At 46.6% G+C, this 16,926-nt stretch overlaps 1 protein-coding gene and 1 pseudogene across 2 annotated transcripts in view; both read right to left on the minus strand.

Annotated features, from left to right (window-relative positions):
• The window catches only part of LOC142583010 (facilitated trehalose transporter Tret1-like), a 53,875-nt gene that overhangs the window by 25,751 nt on the left and 11,198 nt on the right, over window positions 1-16,926 (minus strand). The window contains exon 3 of one of the 2 annotated variants that reach the window (XM_075693237.1): window positions 12,088-15,422. The exons of the other annotated variant lie outside the window; for it this stretch is intronic. Coding sequence (XP_075549352.1) covers window positions 14,227-15,422 — 1,196 coding nt within the window. The 3' untranslated portion in view covers window positions 12,088-14,226. Of the gene's footprint in view, window positions 1-12,087; window positions 15,423-16,926 lie in introns of those variants that run through there. 2 annotated transcript variants of the gene reach the window in all.
• On the minus strand, window positions 12,897-13,076 carry LOC142583841 (U2 spliceosomal RNA; annotated as a pseudogene).

A 16,926-nucleotide genomic window follows, 5' to 3' on the forward strand; every position in this document is an offset into this window, starting at 1 on the left:
ACACAGGACGCCATGAAGCTTATAAAGCATCAAATCATCGACCGGAGCACGGGAGATACCAGAACCCATCCTAGCATTAGACCTGCAGAAGGCGTTCGACAATATCTCACACGAGTTCATTCTCCAGTCTATTGCCGGCCTCGGGCTCGGGAAGAGGGCCTACGACTATGTCCGATCCTTCCTTATCCAGAGAACTGCGAAGCTCAAGATCGAAGGATACCTTTCGCAAGAAATCACCCTCGGTTCACGCGGCACGCCTCAGGGCTCAATCATCTCGCCAACATTATTTAACATCGCAATGATCGGGCTTTCTAAGGAGCTCGCGAATATTCAAGGAATCAACCATACCATCTACACAGATGACATCACCATCTGGTGCGTCGGCGGGAGCGACGGCCAAGCTGAAGCCGCCATGCAGAGCGCCATCGATGCGACCGAGCGCTTCCTCCGCCCCACTGGGCTCAGATGTTCTCCATAAAAATCTGAGCTGCTTCTCTACAAGAAAAGACCCAGAGGCGGCGGCCATCGTGATTGGAAACCGGCGTCCCAAAGCGAAATACAGCTTTTCACTGGTGACGGGTCTCCGGTGCCTAGAGTGGACTCGCTCCGAATATTGGGGATGTATAACGAGTCTAACGATTCCTATGGAACCGCACTCAGAAAGATCACCGCCAAGACGGAGAGTGCTCTCGGCCTCATTTGGAGGATCGCCAACAGGCACCGGGGGATCAAGGAAGACAATCTCATCCGCATTATACATGCTTTTGTTCTCTGCCACCTTTCATACTCGGCGGCCATGCATAGTTGGCATGAGGCAGAGAGGAACAAGCTCAATTCACTCATCAGAAAGGTTTTTAAGCTTACTCTCGGCTTGCCTGCAAGCGCCCACACCGAAAACCTGTTGTAGTTTTGAGTCCACAACGCGCTCGAAGAGATTATCGAGGCACAAGAGCACTCACAGCTGCTCAGGCTATCCGGCACCCCGACGGGCCGCAAGATACTCGACGAGATGGGCCTCAATCCTGTCGACCAGTGCCCTGACGCCGTACGGATTCCCAGCGACATCAGGTCTCAACTGCACATCGCGCCCCTTCCCCGCAATATGCACCCCGCAAACAACGTCGGCAGACGTCGGGCCAGGGGTACAGCTCTACTCGAGCATGTCCGCAATAACCACATTGAGGCAAGCTTCGTGGATGCCGCGGCACATGTCCAACAAGATGCATTCGCCGTCTCCATCGTAGACTCCAATTCAAGGCTCACTTGCGCTACGGTACGCACTTCGAGGCCCGTGGTAGCCGAACAGGTTGCAATCGCGCTGGCTGTGCTCGATGGTCGCAGAGAGGCAATATATAGTGATTCCAAGGCAGCCATTAGAGACTTCTAGCCTGTCCGCTATTCCGGTAAACGAGAATGGTTTGGGCGGATTGCCGGATTTGCGGGGGCGTAAACGTGAGCGGCCAGAGCAGTGCAGCCGCCTGGTAGCGTAGAGTTCAACCAGACAAACGCAGTGCTAAAACTTCAGTAACCCACTGTATCCTGCCTCGCTAGTGGCGCAAATTTTTGGCAGCGGCGTAATTGTGAACACGATTACGCAGTGTCGAAAATTTACACAAGCAGCTAAGCAGAATATAGTAATTAGCTTTGTGTTTGTGTGGTTGAGCTTTGCGCCACCAGCCGGCGCCACCAATCTGGCCGCTCACGTTTACGCCCCCGCTAAACCGGCAAACCGCCCGCGCTTGCCGGAATACCGGACGCGCTAAAAGTCTCTATTAAGGCATACCAAACCGGTATGGCCTCGCCCCAGGCCCTCCGCATTCTCCAAACCGCCAAAAGTATCTCTCAGCATTCTCTCATTTGGTTTCCCGCTTACTTGGGGTCGATTGAGGGTTATCCCTCTAACCCTAACAAGGGCGCACACGAGGCCGCACGAGGACTCACTGACCGCGCTGCCTCAGCAGTCCCCCAGCCCCGCGGGGAACCTTTGCTTACGTTTAATGAAATCCCCACGCACTGCTATCTGTCAAGACGGGTATTCCCCCTCCCGCACCCCGCCTTATGCAGGGCGCGGGCGGTTACCCTTCGACATTTAGAAGCCCGTGCGTACCCTAACCTCGCGGTTTTTCATGCCATGTACCCTGAAAGATATCCCAGTGCGGACTGCCCTGCCTGTGGACTAAGGGCGACATTGGACCATGTGTAGTGGGAGTGTGAAGCCATCGGCTCCTCCTTCAGCGAGGATAGGTGGGCTGCGCTCTTGGGCAGACCCGAACTCAACGACCAAACCGTGGCCGTCCAGAGTGCCCGCGATCAGGCCGTCAAGCTCGGCTTGGCGGTCCCTACGTGGGACTAGCCGGGTGGCTCGGGGTCTCCCCTGCGTCTTCTCTCGACCGAAATAAAGTTACTTCACTGACTCAGGGCACGTACTTCACCTCACCTCACCTCGACTTTCGCCTGAACTTGAGCACGCCCTTTGTGGGTGAACGAAGCCGTGACTGCCCACTGTTCGTTATCGTGCATCTGGGCGCTGCTTGATTTGACGTGATGTGTCCGTCCGCGTCGATAAAAGGGAAGCGCTACACGAAGAAACATCGCGCAGTGTTTGTTTACTCTTCCTATACACAAGTTTTGAGCACACTATAGGCAGAAAATTGGTGCGTTAAACTGCCTTTTAAATGACATGGTGCAAGACTCTCCTCTCTGATAACTGTTGATATGAATATATGGTACAGCGAAGAATTGTAAGTGCTTCAATTATTCTGTTAATAGTTTTGGGATAGAGTGGTATTTCGTGACTGAGTGTTGGCCATACCACTTTTCATTTTTTTAAGCAAAATTATTTTGTTCTTTCATGTATATTGGACAGATAGGCAAATAAGTGTCCCTCTAGTGCTGCCATTCAACACCTTCCTATTCGCTGGCATTTTTAAGCAAAATACAAAATCGATTTCGAGGACATGGCCGTGCATAAGTTGAGGCAAGCTGCCAGCTCAAAGAAGAGAAATCGCACTTCGCGTAGCGGCGAAATGCCGGACTTCAAAGGAATTAAAAAAATTGCGCAGGGAGCATAACATTACAACATAACTTACTCTTCCGGACGTGGCGTCATACTTTCTTTCTTTTTTTTTTTGCTTCGAAGAAATTGTTCCCCTCCAACACACGAAAGATGGCGATGATTGAAACACGCCTTTTGTACAAGTGTATTTCTATGGAAGCATGGCTACCGAGTTTACATTTACCTTGAATTTTTGTGATAATTTCGCTTGCTTTACGTGACGTTTTCTACTAGTGTCGCTGCCATGCTTCCTCGCTCAAATGTTCAATTTTTTTTCCTGTATCGCCGGCATTGTGAGTGTTGTGAGAGTCCTATGTCAATTCTGAACCAATGGCCGCGTTGGCTAATGTGTTACCCAAGGTCGATACAAATAGGTCGTGAAGCTTCCGGCGAAAAGCGGTACAGAACCAATTGTCACCGACAAGAAGGGAACAGACATTGAGAAAGAAAAAAAAGAGTGTCAATTAAAGCACGACATGGTAGGACTTTTTCAATGAAGATAACATTTATAATTAATGGCGTGTACGCTAGGAAGGGATATGACAACTTTAATTTACTTGATAATTAACAATAAGTACCTCTTTTTTGGCGGTCCCTGTAAAAGGGGATGTTCACGCCCCTCGTGAAGTTTGCAGAAAAACGCGCTCGTACAGTTCACCTGGTAGTAGGCCACCCCTCCCCTCCCCTCCCTTCACACGTGCTGTTTTGTTTCTCAAGATTTGTCTGAATTCTGGTGGCTCGCTGTTTGCGAGGTGTGTTTTATCGTTGTGCTACGGGTTCAGTGAAAAGTTGTTAGCAGATAATTGTTTAGCTGCTTTCGTGTGGCTGCGCTGGTCGATGGGCTTGGTTTCCGATGACCAAGCTTTCTGTGGCCTGTAAAGAAACGATGTTTTGTGCATGGGTGCGATTTCGACGTCGCTTTGTACGCTAAAAGCACGAAACGCCCATCAAGTCGTATTGCGGGGCATTTAAAACTAGCTCCAATGGCAGACCACGAAAAGAAATTTAGCGCCTTTGACAACAAAGATGACGTCACTTCTGTTTTTAACAGATATGGCGACACATTCTTTTTTGTTCCGCCAGAAGCCTTATGAATAGCTGGTGAGCCGCGATGTTGTGAACGTGCGGGCTCCCATGAAAGCTTCGCTACCAGGTGTTATTTACCTTATGTACCATTCGTGGGATGACTTCCTGCCGACTGATGGACGCATCTTAAAGTATGACAAACGTGAGTACGGCTACCACCTTAGAAATTGTTCCCATTGATCTGAAAGACTAAGAGGGAAATGTGAAAGTGGGCGTCGGATGCGGCGTTGAGTGTCATTTCGTGTGTCGAAAGGAAAGTCCAAATACGTTTTGGATTTCAAGCTTCCTGCTCGTTTATCCACCATAAAGCGAAGGCTTAAACCAGCCGGCACAATGTGTTGGCGGGCTAGTTGGTGCGGATCCATAAATACTTCGTTTAGCTTGTAGAAACGAAACTTCCTCTCGGCCACAATAGAAGCATCGCGCGAATAGCAGACAGCCATCAACCAGTCGTACAAAAGGCGTACCTTGTCCTGCCGCCTTTTCTTGTGTCCGTTGTTTTGCGGTAAACGAAGTATTTATGGATTTAAACCAGCCGGTCTGCTGAAGTTGAAGAAATCAAGTCTTCTATTCAATTAATGTTTCAAAGATATGATGTAGCACTCAGTCAACAAATGGCGGCGAGACTACTGGCCTGTAGAAGTCTGTGAACTCGAGATGACCTGTGCGACAAATAATATGGAACATGTGAAAGAAACTGTAAACGACCTTGAGTGGCGTAGAAGAAGGCTAACCTGTAGGTGCATGGGATACCGCGAACTGAGAATGAACATTTGCTCAACAAGTTAAATAATAAGGCGAAGTCTGTCAAGTCGCCAAATTGACATTATAATAGCGCGTGTCCTTGTTTTTTCTTCCCGCGGGAGTTGTCTTCTTTTCACGCAAATTTTCGTTGCCAAGAATGCAAGTTCAAATTTGACTTTTAATGACATCAGTATTGTTCAAATTTTCATTCTAGGATCGCAAAAGTGCAGGAAGTATTGTGCGATTTCCCAAGTAATCTACTTGTAATAGATGGCTACAGAAGCGCAAAGCACTGCGAAATGATTACTCGCATATCTGCATAACTGAAAGCTTGACGAAATTAAGGAGAAACTTGCTACGCCTTGCCGAGAAATGGGCCGCTAACAATAATTATCCTTTCCCATGGCATGCTAACTGAAAAAAATTTCGTGCGGGAAAGGAGAGGGTCATTATCCGTTATCATTCGTAGCATGGCAAACCGCGACAAAATACCTATAAGATTATGATCCTTTGTGCCGCTCATTTATTTTGTTTGTTAGGGAACAAGTGCATTCCTTAAACCGTAGTATTTCCTTAAGGAGCCATAATTGCTGATGCTGTAACCGCGTTTATTTTAACCTTTGACCTGAAAGGAACAAACATGCTCTTTAGCTTAGGCAGCACACGTTTCTATGTTGTGATGTTTACAGAAACGTAGTTTGCGTCTTAATATGTTTACACTGTTCTGACAAAAAAATTCTTTTGCCTGAAAGGGCATGGAAGAAAAAGGAGGCAGAGTGTCAATGTTTCGAATTCAATGCACTGTGCATACATCTCCGAAATTCTGTGGTATTACTTCTTCAAATAAAGTTCTTTCCGTGAAGTTCGGCAATTTAGTGCTTTGTGCTTGCTAGCGTGTGACATACATCGCGTGGCCTCTTCTTCACTTTAAGATAACTCTTACATTTGTGCATAAAAATGCTTTAGCTTAATTCTTGGTGCCGACATATATTTACTAAATATGCTTGTTGACAGCAACACAAAATTGATGTGCTTGTATCTGTTAATGATGCTGTCAGTTCGCGAAAACAATTGCGACAGACACAATTTGATATCGGAGCATTAACTAAATGTAAGGGCTGCGTAGTAACCTTAGGCTAGAATTTAGTGCTTGTAGAAAATTCTGATGTAGCATAAGGCGCATCTTTAGAAATGTTTGTATGTGTTTACTCATATTGTCTCCCCACCAAAATAATTATTTATCATAAAAATGTCGTAAGTCATAGATGCGAAAGGACCTCATTCCAATTGGTTCAAAAGCGAGATCAAGTATATATAAATTATCCATGCAGAGTTGATCACCTGAAGCGCTTCAAACTTTCAAAAGTTATCCAAATTTTGTGACAACTACGAGTGGCTAAGAGGAGGTATCGTATGGTCTCTTTGACCCCTACCGAATGTTCAACCAGAATTTATGGAAAACACTAAAGCCTATAGTTAGCGGCCAACCTGTATCAAAAACAAAACCTATAAAAGACGGAAATTACTGAGGCTCCAGTAGCTAATCAATTTTATGATTTTTTTCGCGTCTGTTGAAAAATCGTCGGAGAATTACTCAGAGAAAATGTTTATGGATTGGGGGGGGGGGCTGCTGAGCACGAGGTCGCGGGATCGAATCCCGGCCACGGCGGCCGCATTTCGATGGAGGCGAAATGCGAAAACGCCCGTGTGCTTAGATTTAGGTGCACGTTAAAGAACCCCAGGTGGTCAAAATTTCCGGAGTCCTCCACTACGGCGTGCCTCACAATCAGAAAGTGGTTTTGGCACGTAAAACCCCAAATATTATTATTATTATTATGGATGGGGGGGGCGTGAAACAATCACACTATATTGACACGTGCGCTATATTACACGTGTAATCGCACTTACACGTGCTCTATATTACACGTGTAATTGTTAATCTTTATCGGGCGACCACGTTTCACCGCCTAACAAAGGTTAGTGCACAGCTCAGGACGCGCCTGCATGTATCAGAAGTTTCTGGAATGTTATCGATGGAATGTTCCATCCGCTGTCTGTCACCGAGCCTTGTGTGATCTGATTGCATATATGCGCGACGCGAATAGTGTAGAACATTGCGGAAGACACGCGGGTCCCAGCGATTACTCTGGAACGTTCGACGACTGATGCATAAAAGCCGATGCGCTTGACCCGCTGATCTGATTTTCGACGATCGCTGACTGTGTTCGCCGCTATCGTTGTGCTTTAAGTGTAACTTGCTTTTGAGGGCACAAGTTCACCCAATAAAGATTTAGTTTCGCCATTTACGGTTTTGCTACTGTGTTCGGAAGTCACTACCACGTGACGATATATTTAGAAACAGCCTGGGAAAGCGAAGTTATCACACAATTTATGATACCCAATAAAGTGAAACAGTTGACGCGTTTGACACAAAAATTTAGCCTATAAAACTCATAATTATTGACCTTGCACTATCCGTAACACATATATTTAATATAAGCTTGTCTTCCGGATTTTTTCTCCACAACATGCAGATTGCGATGGTTAATGTTGCGCTTAAGGGGCGCAAACATAATATATCGAAATGCTATGCACTCTCTATCCCATTTGACATTGTCTAAATGTATTGAAATTTGTATTTTAAAAAGATGGTCCTTTTCCCACGATGGTACAAAATTCGAAACTCATCACATACAGATTCTGCAGAATGGGTTCACCGAGCTAGCGCTTCTTGAACAAAAGGAATATATATTGCGAAACTTCGAATCTAAAAATATGACGTTCGCACTTTTCTGGGACTTCTCAAAGGCTTTTGAGAGAACTAATCAAAGCATCCTTCTAAGATAGCTTGATCGTTCTGGAATTCGGGTAAAGCTTATCGATTAATCAAATATCGTCTACAGCAGCGCCCGCAATTTCTGATAACCGCAGAGCAGTGCTCACCCGCATCATTATATTCGCACTGAAGTCAGAACGGCTGGGGTTTAGCTTAAAAATATACTGCCATGCACTGCAACGTACTGCTGACGCCCACCGGATCCTTGGTCTTCACTGGTACCTTCAACGTGCATCACCAGCTATGAACGTATCGACGGAGCACTTGCTTTGACTTGACTGATTTCCAAGCACTTTGCTACGTGCACAGACAGTGTTCCCTCTATCCCGCTTTCCTCTTTCTGTTCCCCCTTTCCCTTCCCCCAGTGTAGGGTAGCAAACCGGACGCTCGTCTGGTTGACCTCCCTGCCTTTCCTCTCTTTGCTATCTCTCTCTCTCTCTCTCTCTCAGGGCAGTGCTCTTTGCCAAAGAATCACATTCAGTGTCCGGTAAGGAAGCGTAATCGGAACCTTTATCTATTAATGTGTAAATGAAATTGCTCGCATTAATGAAGCAACTAAATACATAGTTTATGCAGATGGTACCCCATTATTCTTCGCTGGCCCTACAAGTGAGTGCGTCGGGCCCATGCAACATAGCTAAATTAAGTTGCTAGACACTACACAATAGCTTGAACATTAATGTCGCTAAAACTAAAGTTGTGCTGTTTCATTTAGAAAACACTCAGTGTATTCTAACCCCGGTACCAATAAGTAATATTGCAACATAAGTGATAAAATGGTTTAAAACTTTGCCTATCTATTTTACAGAGAACATGAGTGAAAACGTCAATTATTTAATTAGAAGACAATCTAGAATTACTGGGCTCAGGCTCTGTCACAAATCATATCTTTTACAGTCGTGTAGTTTAGTACTGAATAATGCGGCGAGCTGCTCTTTGATGAATTACGAAACGGTTGTAAGACCAGCGACTTTAAAAGAAAACATGACTAAACTGACAATCTTGCAAAAAGGAATACTTCCTATTGTTTTCAACGCTCAGCACTATTATCATATCACTAATTTATTGAAAAAGGCATAACGTTGTTCGTATCCAGTATACTGTATTATAGACTTTTCCACCAGTGTAAGGGTTTTAATGAGAACACGAGAACGCACTAAACAGTATAACAGATTTACAAACGAACTTACCAATGAATGCTGCATAAAACATGAACCATGGAACAATGACATTTAAATAGCTGCCGTACAAACTACGGAGAACGAATGCTCAGCAGCGTTCTTCCGGCAATTCTAAGCCATTTTTCACTGGCAAAGGGCTTTGATTATGCTGTTACCCTCAAAGAGGCAAGAAACACATTTGTCATTTCCAAACCTGAACAATTTTGTTAACGCACGTACTACGTTCTATAGTTTGTGTTTTCCCATGTTTTATTTTGATTGAGTATGCATCATTACTCCCGTTATATTGTGGCCACTGCTATTTGTCCCTCGTGTAAACGAGGAGGTCGGGATCCTTCATGCTGCCAGCACAGCCTTTCTTCTGCCCTCCTTGCAACGTATTTGTAGCAAATAAAAATATTTACTGATATGTCCTTTATCTTTAGTACATTATTTACGCAAGTGTCTGTTTCCTGCTTCACTTGGATACGAGCTCGCACTTTGCTTCCGGTATGTGTGCACATTTATGTCGTAATTTTCGGTATGGTATGGTATGAATAACTTTATTTAGGTCCTGAAGGATCAGTCTGGGACTGATGCGGGCCGCTCCCACGTCGGTACAGAGAGGCCGATCCCCTCTGCCGTCACACGGGCCCTCTGGACAGCCCTGAGTTGGTCCGCCAGCACTTCCCTGTGCAGCATCCGCTGCCACCACTGTTCACCTCGAGAACCATCACCGGCCAACGCCAAGCAGCGCCAAAGCATGTGTTCTAAATCGAGCAAACCCCCACAATTACTACAATAGACTGAAACCCCGCAGTCCGGATTAATTTTATTCATGATGACCGGGTTAGGGTGCGTTCGTGTCTGCAGAAGCCTTATTGTAACCGCATGTGGCCTATTTAATTTAGAATGTGGCAGGGGGAATGCCCTGCGCCCTAGGTAATAGTGCTTGGTGATTTCGTTGTAGGTTAACCGTTGGTCCCTTTACTCAGGAGCGGGAGATCCGGCCCCTTCAAGAAGTACACGGCACACTAATCCTCGTGCCTTCCTGTGCGCCACCTCGATGAGGTTACGCGGGGCTCCCTCCACTGTCCCCATATGCGCCGGGAACCAAGTAACTGTATGCGAAGTGATATCCCTACCTTGCAGTAGTCTGTTAGCCGGTTCCGCAACAAGTCCTCTCAAGAAGGCTTTAATCGTAGATCGCGAGTCACTAAACAACAAAACTCTTCTTGAATCAATTTGTGCTAGAGCGATAGCCACCTGTTCGGCAACCCCCGGATCTTTGGTATAAATGGAAGCGGCATTTCTAACGCTCCATTTGCCATCTACCACCACCACCGAATAAGCATTTTTACTATTAATCCATGCGGCGTCAACAAATTCAGACTCCTCCTCCTGATCCTTTGCCTCTCGCAACAAAGCCCTAGCTCTCGCGACCCGCCTCCCTACATTGTGCACGGGGTGCACATTCCGCGGAAACGGACGAACCATGATATTTGCCCTAAGGTTCACGTTCAACTCGTGTAGGGGCGCCCTATCGTGCGACACAGCCACCGATTCTTCAATTGACTCTAAAATATACCTACCCGCTGGTGCACCTAGCAACTGCTCCCTCTGTGCAGTACGCTGAGCCTCGGCAATTTCATCTAAAGTATTATGCAGACCAGTCGTATAACAACATATCGTTTGACGTAGTCATAGGCAGACCAAGCGCACCCTTGGCGGCTTTTCTGATTAATGCTTTCAATTTAATTTTCTCCCCCCTATTCCAATTTAGCATAGCTGCCACATACGAGAAATGACACTTAATAAATGCGTGAACTAAGCGCATCGAACCTTGCATGAAGACATAGGATGGATCGTACAAAAAACAGATAATGAGGTATCTCGCTAAAATTATCGTTTAGTTGATGTGGAATTCTAATCACCAATAAAATTCAAACTGCTAGAGTTTCTGTGCAAGAATAACGAACGGACCGACTGAAGCGAGTAAACACACGCACGACACCGAGCGCAAACTTATTTTCCAGAAAAAAACAAACAAGAATACATATGCAGTGTACTTCGGATGCAGGTGGCAGATATCCTTCCAGGCCTATCGACGCGACCCATTGTCACCGATAAGCCTAGTTTTTCTTTTGCTGAAAGCTATGAACAGTGCAGTGACACCCGTGTCGTGAGGGGCCATCTTAATGTTATCAGCTCCGATAACTTTTATTTTTCTTTGGCTGCTTGGTATATGTAGTATCGCCGCCCTGTAAAAATATAGGTTCGAACTTGCAGCTAGTGCTGTGCATGGTGAAATGTCCGGGCGCTTCCATCAAACCACACTTCTATTGGTGTTCACGCAGTCTCGCATTTGTGTACGTCTCTGTTTGGTTAACGTAATCGGCACCGTACGTTGACGGGGCTGATTCAGCCTACCCATTCATTCTGCGATTCAAACTGGGATTCAGTCTGTTTTTCAATGTGTCCATTCGTTATTCTCGCGCAGAAACTCTGCTGTGTTTGACCAATTAGCTCACTGTGGCAATTTGCTTTTTGCTAACATTCACACATCTATATATTGGTACTGATCAAAATAATTAAGGAAGCGTGTCCTACTGATATCTTCTGAAAGATATTCAAGTGCCCAAGCCTAATTGGGTTTATTTGAGCGTTCATCAAGCGCGCTCGTTTAGTAAGTGCCACTGTTTCAGCGTCTGAATACCCTCAATTTAGAGACGCTACGTGCTACATATATACCTAGCTAAAAAAAAGAAAAGCCAGGAAAAATTACTGTTTCACATACATACATACATACATACATACACACACACATACATACATACATACATACATACATACATACATACATACATACATACACACACACATACACATACACACACACACACACACATACATACATACATACATACATACATACATACATACATACACATACACACACATACACATACACACACATACACATACACACACATACACATACATACACATACACACACATACACACACATACACACATACACACACATACACACACATACACACACATACACACATACACACACATACACACACACACACACACACATACACACACACACACCTTGTGGTCTACTGAGTGCTCGGTCATTCTTGTTGAAGGGTTCGAAAAAAGACGCAGGCAAGTTAATGTATAGGCGACGCAAGCACTGTCTATCAAGTACAGGTTTATTGGAAACACGTGATGGTTATACATAGTGCAAAACACGGGAAAAAGAAGAACGAAATGGAACAACCCAAACTAAAACTGAAATTACCATGGCACACGGGAACACCAGTAGCCACATACAAATGAACGTGATAAGGCAAATTATGTATTGTTAGTGGGTTAATTGGCTGACTCGCCCGCGATTACGTATGCATTCTCAATATGAAGAGGTTCAACAATGTCGCGAGTGGGCTCATCAACATGCCGTATAAAAATGCCACATCGATTTTTTTTTTTCAGTACGCACGCCGGGTCTTTTCGAAAGCAGACTTACGCTGTGTCTCTACAGCAATTGCAAGCGAGCGAGCGATAGTATGCTATCGCTCGCTCACGTGCAATTCCAATAAAAAAAGAAGAAAACATCCATTTGTGACGATGCTCTGTCCGCATCGCTATAATTCCAATAGAGACATAACGCCGGAACACAGAAGGCAAGAACAGGGAAATGTTGGGCGATATGACGACAACGGAGAGTGTGGTGGCGACCGCCTATATTAAAAAGTCAAAAGAGAAACGGAGGTCAAAAGAAAATTTTTAAACTAAGAACACTGCAAACCTTTGCTGTTATGGGAACAATTAAGCAGAATTATTTAAGATGGTTTGTGCAAGCCTGATGTGAGAAAACATAAAAGTTTAGTGTTGCAACACTTCGTGAGGGATGAAGTTATTATAGCAAAGCTCTATGTGGCTAGGTTCCGGAAAAAAATTGCATGCGTCTTTCGAGCCGTGTATAGATCGAGAATTTCTCCCAGTACGTGGTCCGATTCCGAAGATAGTGAAATACCGCGCCGACCCGCGGCAGAGGTGAAACAGGTATTGAGCGCTCCGCCAACTTGCAAGAATAAGTTTACTCTCTTAGGTCCAAGCACAACCTGTATAAGATATTAAGCTGATAAGAACAGATACTACACTTTGACCCGTGTCGGCCATGCCTGCTTTCGCACCGCCCTCTCTTTGTCGGCGTTCCAAGCTTTTGCGTATCCTCTTTCCTTCCGCTCTGCCGATGTGGTGGTCCCGAAAGCGTGCTACCTGCCAGGACAGCGAGGCGGAAAGAAATGCTAACCGTCCTAGTGGCCCCGATCCCTCGAACTTGGAACATTTCACTAAAGCGACGGCCAATTTTCAGAGGGAGTTTGTGCGCAACCAATTTTGTGTGGCCTTTGTTGTGTGTGACCGCTTGCGGTTTTCGACTAGAAGAAAGGGGGTTAACTGAGGGGCCCGATTTTTATTAGTCATATCATAAGAAGCCAACAAACACTGACACCAAGGACACCATAGGGGAAATTACTTGTGCTTAATAAATGAAATAAAGAAATGATAAATTAATGCAATTGAAAGTGAATGAAAAAACAACTTGCCGCAGGTGGGGAACAATCCCACAACCTTCGCATTTCGCGTGCGATGCTCTACCAATTGAGCTACCGCGGCGCCGTTTCCCCGTCCACTTTCTCGGTTATTTATGTTTCCTAGTAGAACCCTGGGAGTGTTAGCCAGCGCCACCACTCACAGACTTTGGCGGCGGACGTGGAACGTCCTTTCTGCCACAGGTGTCACGAGAACGTGATCTTTTTGGGTGAAGGCAACTGGTCAATAAACCCACACATGCTACCTGAAGGACTCAATCTTGCCGGATTCGAGACCCTCGTTATGTAATAAACGAGAAGAAAGGGGGTTAACCGAGGAGCCCGATTTTTATTAGGCGTAAGAAGCCAACAAACACTGAAACCAAGGACAACATGGGGGAAATTACTTGTGAATAATAAATGAAATAAAAAAACGATAAATTAATGGAAATGAAAGTGGATGAAAAAACTTGCCGCAAGTGGGGAACGATCCCACAACCTTCGCAGACCCCCACCATTGGTTCTAAGCTCCTGCTAGTTAAAATACTCCTGACATGTTTGCACTGTCGGTACACTTGAGCGAAGGCGAATAATTAAGACATTCTGTTTTGGACCTCACTTCTAAAGAAAAAGCATGCTGTACCGCAGTTCTCGAGGAGATGGTTTTCAGAGCCAAGAATGAGAGGAAGATGAGGCTCAATATGGCTACATGAAGTGCTTTCTTCGCGTCTATGATTTTAAAGATGAGACGTTACCACTTCGTTGACGTTGCTCAGCTGTGGGGACGGCAATTTCTTGCCGAAGTATCTTTCTATTTCGTCCAGGGTTTTTGCTTTAGTTTCGGGCACATATATCACAAATAGCACAAATGTCACTGCCAGAAAGCTGGCGTACAACCAGTACGTAGCGGCAGTACCCATCAAGCGTGACAGGTCGGTGTACGTCTTCGTGACTAGAAAGCCAAAGCAGTAGTAGAGAACAATGCACACAGCAGTCGCGACACCCTTCGTTTTCAGAGGGAGGAGTTCGCCGACGTATACGAACGGCAAGGGACCGAGCCCCAGCGAGTATCCGGCGAAGTACACCGACATGGAGGCCAGCGGAAGCCAGCCATAGTTGTCATGGAAATGTTGGTTTTTCGTTTGCTTCATGTAGAAGCACACACCCAGCACTGCCAGGCTGATCGCTGACGAGGCGGTAGAGACGATGAAGAGCCACTTGCGGCCTGCCTTGTCGGCGAGCACCGTGGCCACCAAGAAGGCGACCGACAGGATGCCACCTACCACGATCGTACAGTCGTCGGCAGCAATGGACACGTCGGCCTCCTGCAATATGTCTTGTGCGAAGAAGATGAGAACGCTGATCGCCGACCCCTGTTGCATGAGCAGGGTCAGGAGGGAGCACAGGAACGACTTGTACACGTACGGCTCCTTCAAGTCTCCGAAGGTCAGCTTCGTGGTGACATCGACGGTGCAGGTTTCCAGGGCGGCGAATTCGTCTTCAATCCGTGGTCCCCGGTAGAACCGCAAGGCTTCCATGGCCTCCTTCCGCCGTCCCTTTTGCAGGAGCCACATTGGTGACTCCCGGACGTAGAACAGGAAAGTCGCGCCGTTGATGACTGCTGGGACGAGGCAGGCGGCGGCGAGCCACTTGTAGTTGAGCCACTTGCCCATGGTGTAGGCGATCAGGATGCCCACCGTTTCGACAAAGTTGCAGCCAGTGTTTAGCACCCCCCGCAGGTTGGCGGGCGTCACTTCGGCTACGAACACCGTGGACGCAGCCGAGGCGACGGACATTCCACCACCCGTCAAAAAGCGGCCCACGAACAGCAGTGTTGTGGAATTCGCGAAGGCGATGATCAACCAGCCAGCAGCGAACCACGCGGCCGACATCAACATCGTTCCCCTGCGTCCTGCCATGCTCAGCAGGTGTCCTAAAGTATGGGTGAGGAGAATGAAACATACTCACTTTTGCGAAATTTAAGCAAGAACAAAGCAGCAATAAGCGCGAAATCGTATTTTAAGGTTCTTTCAATAAAACTGCCGTTCACTTTATACGAAAGAGAAAAATCTTGGCTGCGGCTTAGCTCTGCTAACCCTGAATATGCAAAACGAAAGCTTGGTCTAGCCTGGTTGCCTTGGTTTCACTTGGTTAACCTTTGATTTAGCTGTGATAATTACACTTAGGTATACAATCATCGTCAAGCCAGGTATGACGGCTGTGCGTAGGATGGTGGCTAGACATGACTGTGATTAGGCTTGAGTTTTCACACATCGTTAGACACACGCGGATAGAGAGACATTATCAGTCGTTGTACTAGCATGCCATTTATTGTTGCGTCGCATTGTTTGCCTTGATGGCTACGAGGACTCATCGGTGAAGCAGCCCCAGGGAAGGATCTCGCCGGGCTATATACGTGGGGTGGTCAGACGCGGCTTGGCGACGACGGCTCAAAGCCTCCCGCTGCCGCGCAACGCTCAAAGATGGCCCGGCCTCACTCTTATCCATGGCCAAGCTAGCACCATGCTCGCACTGACTAGGCGAGCGCGGTGCTCCTCTTAGCCAGCAGGCGCGCGGCGACTAGGCTGCCGAGAGCCCATGCGCCAAGCCGGCGGCGGCGGAGCACGGCGCGGGGAGTCACGTGATGCGTTGCCAAGGCTGCAGTGCAGCTGCGGTCAAACGAAGGTCAAATTGGTGGCGACGGCGAAACTCGGCTCGGCTGGGCTAGTAAAGCTTTAGCTTTAGAAATAACAGCTGGCTTATACGGCCTTGCCGAATCTAGGCCAATTTAAAGGGAAGCTCTTTCTTTAGATCAGGGCCAGTAAGAATTTCACTTCGCTGTAATTAAGCTACATATTTTAAAGCGTTGCCAGGATAAGACTCGCGCGTTTGAACCTTGCCCTCTTATACCGCTTTCCAGCACATTTTGCTTAGTGAAAACACTGTGCATAATGTCCCTCTCGTGCTTCCCTTTTCCCTCCATTTTCATATATTTGATCGTAATGGCATTTATGGTTCCTTAGGGCTGCCGGTTGAACTCCGCGCCATTCGCAACACACACTTACAACGCCACAGGCTAGTTGTATGCGTAATTTATTGCAATCGCAGCAATGAACCCACACACTTAGAACTTCGCGCACAAGACAATAAGCTTCCGCATTTCTCTACCAAATGTAAGCTTGGTGGGATGTTGAGTTCTCTCGAAACACTGGGGAAGAACATGAAATAACGATATACCGCTTTTAAGTAATTGTTAATGTTTGAAGCCAAGCCAAGGCAACGCGGAGCGCAGCCAGCGCATGGCCAGCGTTTCATGAAGCTCTTTTCCATTTTGGGGGGTTATACCCCCGTAATCTCGACTCTCTACATTGTGCGGCATCGAGACACTTCCTGGCACCTCCTCGAGTGGTGAACAGCCCGGCTCAAGGCCTAAGGGG

The sequence above is a fragment of the Dermacentor variabilis genome, chromosome 5 (assembly GCF_050947875.1).
Source record: "Dermacentor variabilis isolate Ectoservices chromosome 5, ASM5094787v1, whole genome shotgun sequence".
NCBI lineage: Eukaryota > Metazoa > Arthropoda > Arachnida > Ixodida > Ixodidae > Dermacentor > Dermacentor variabilis.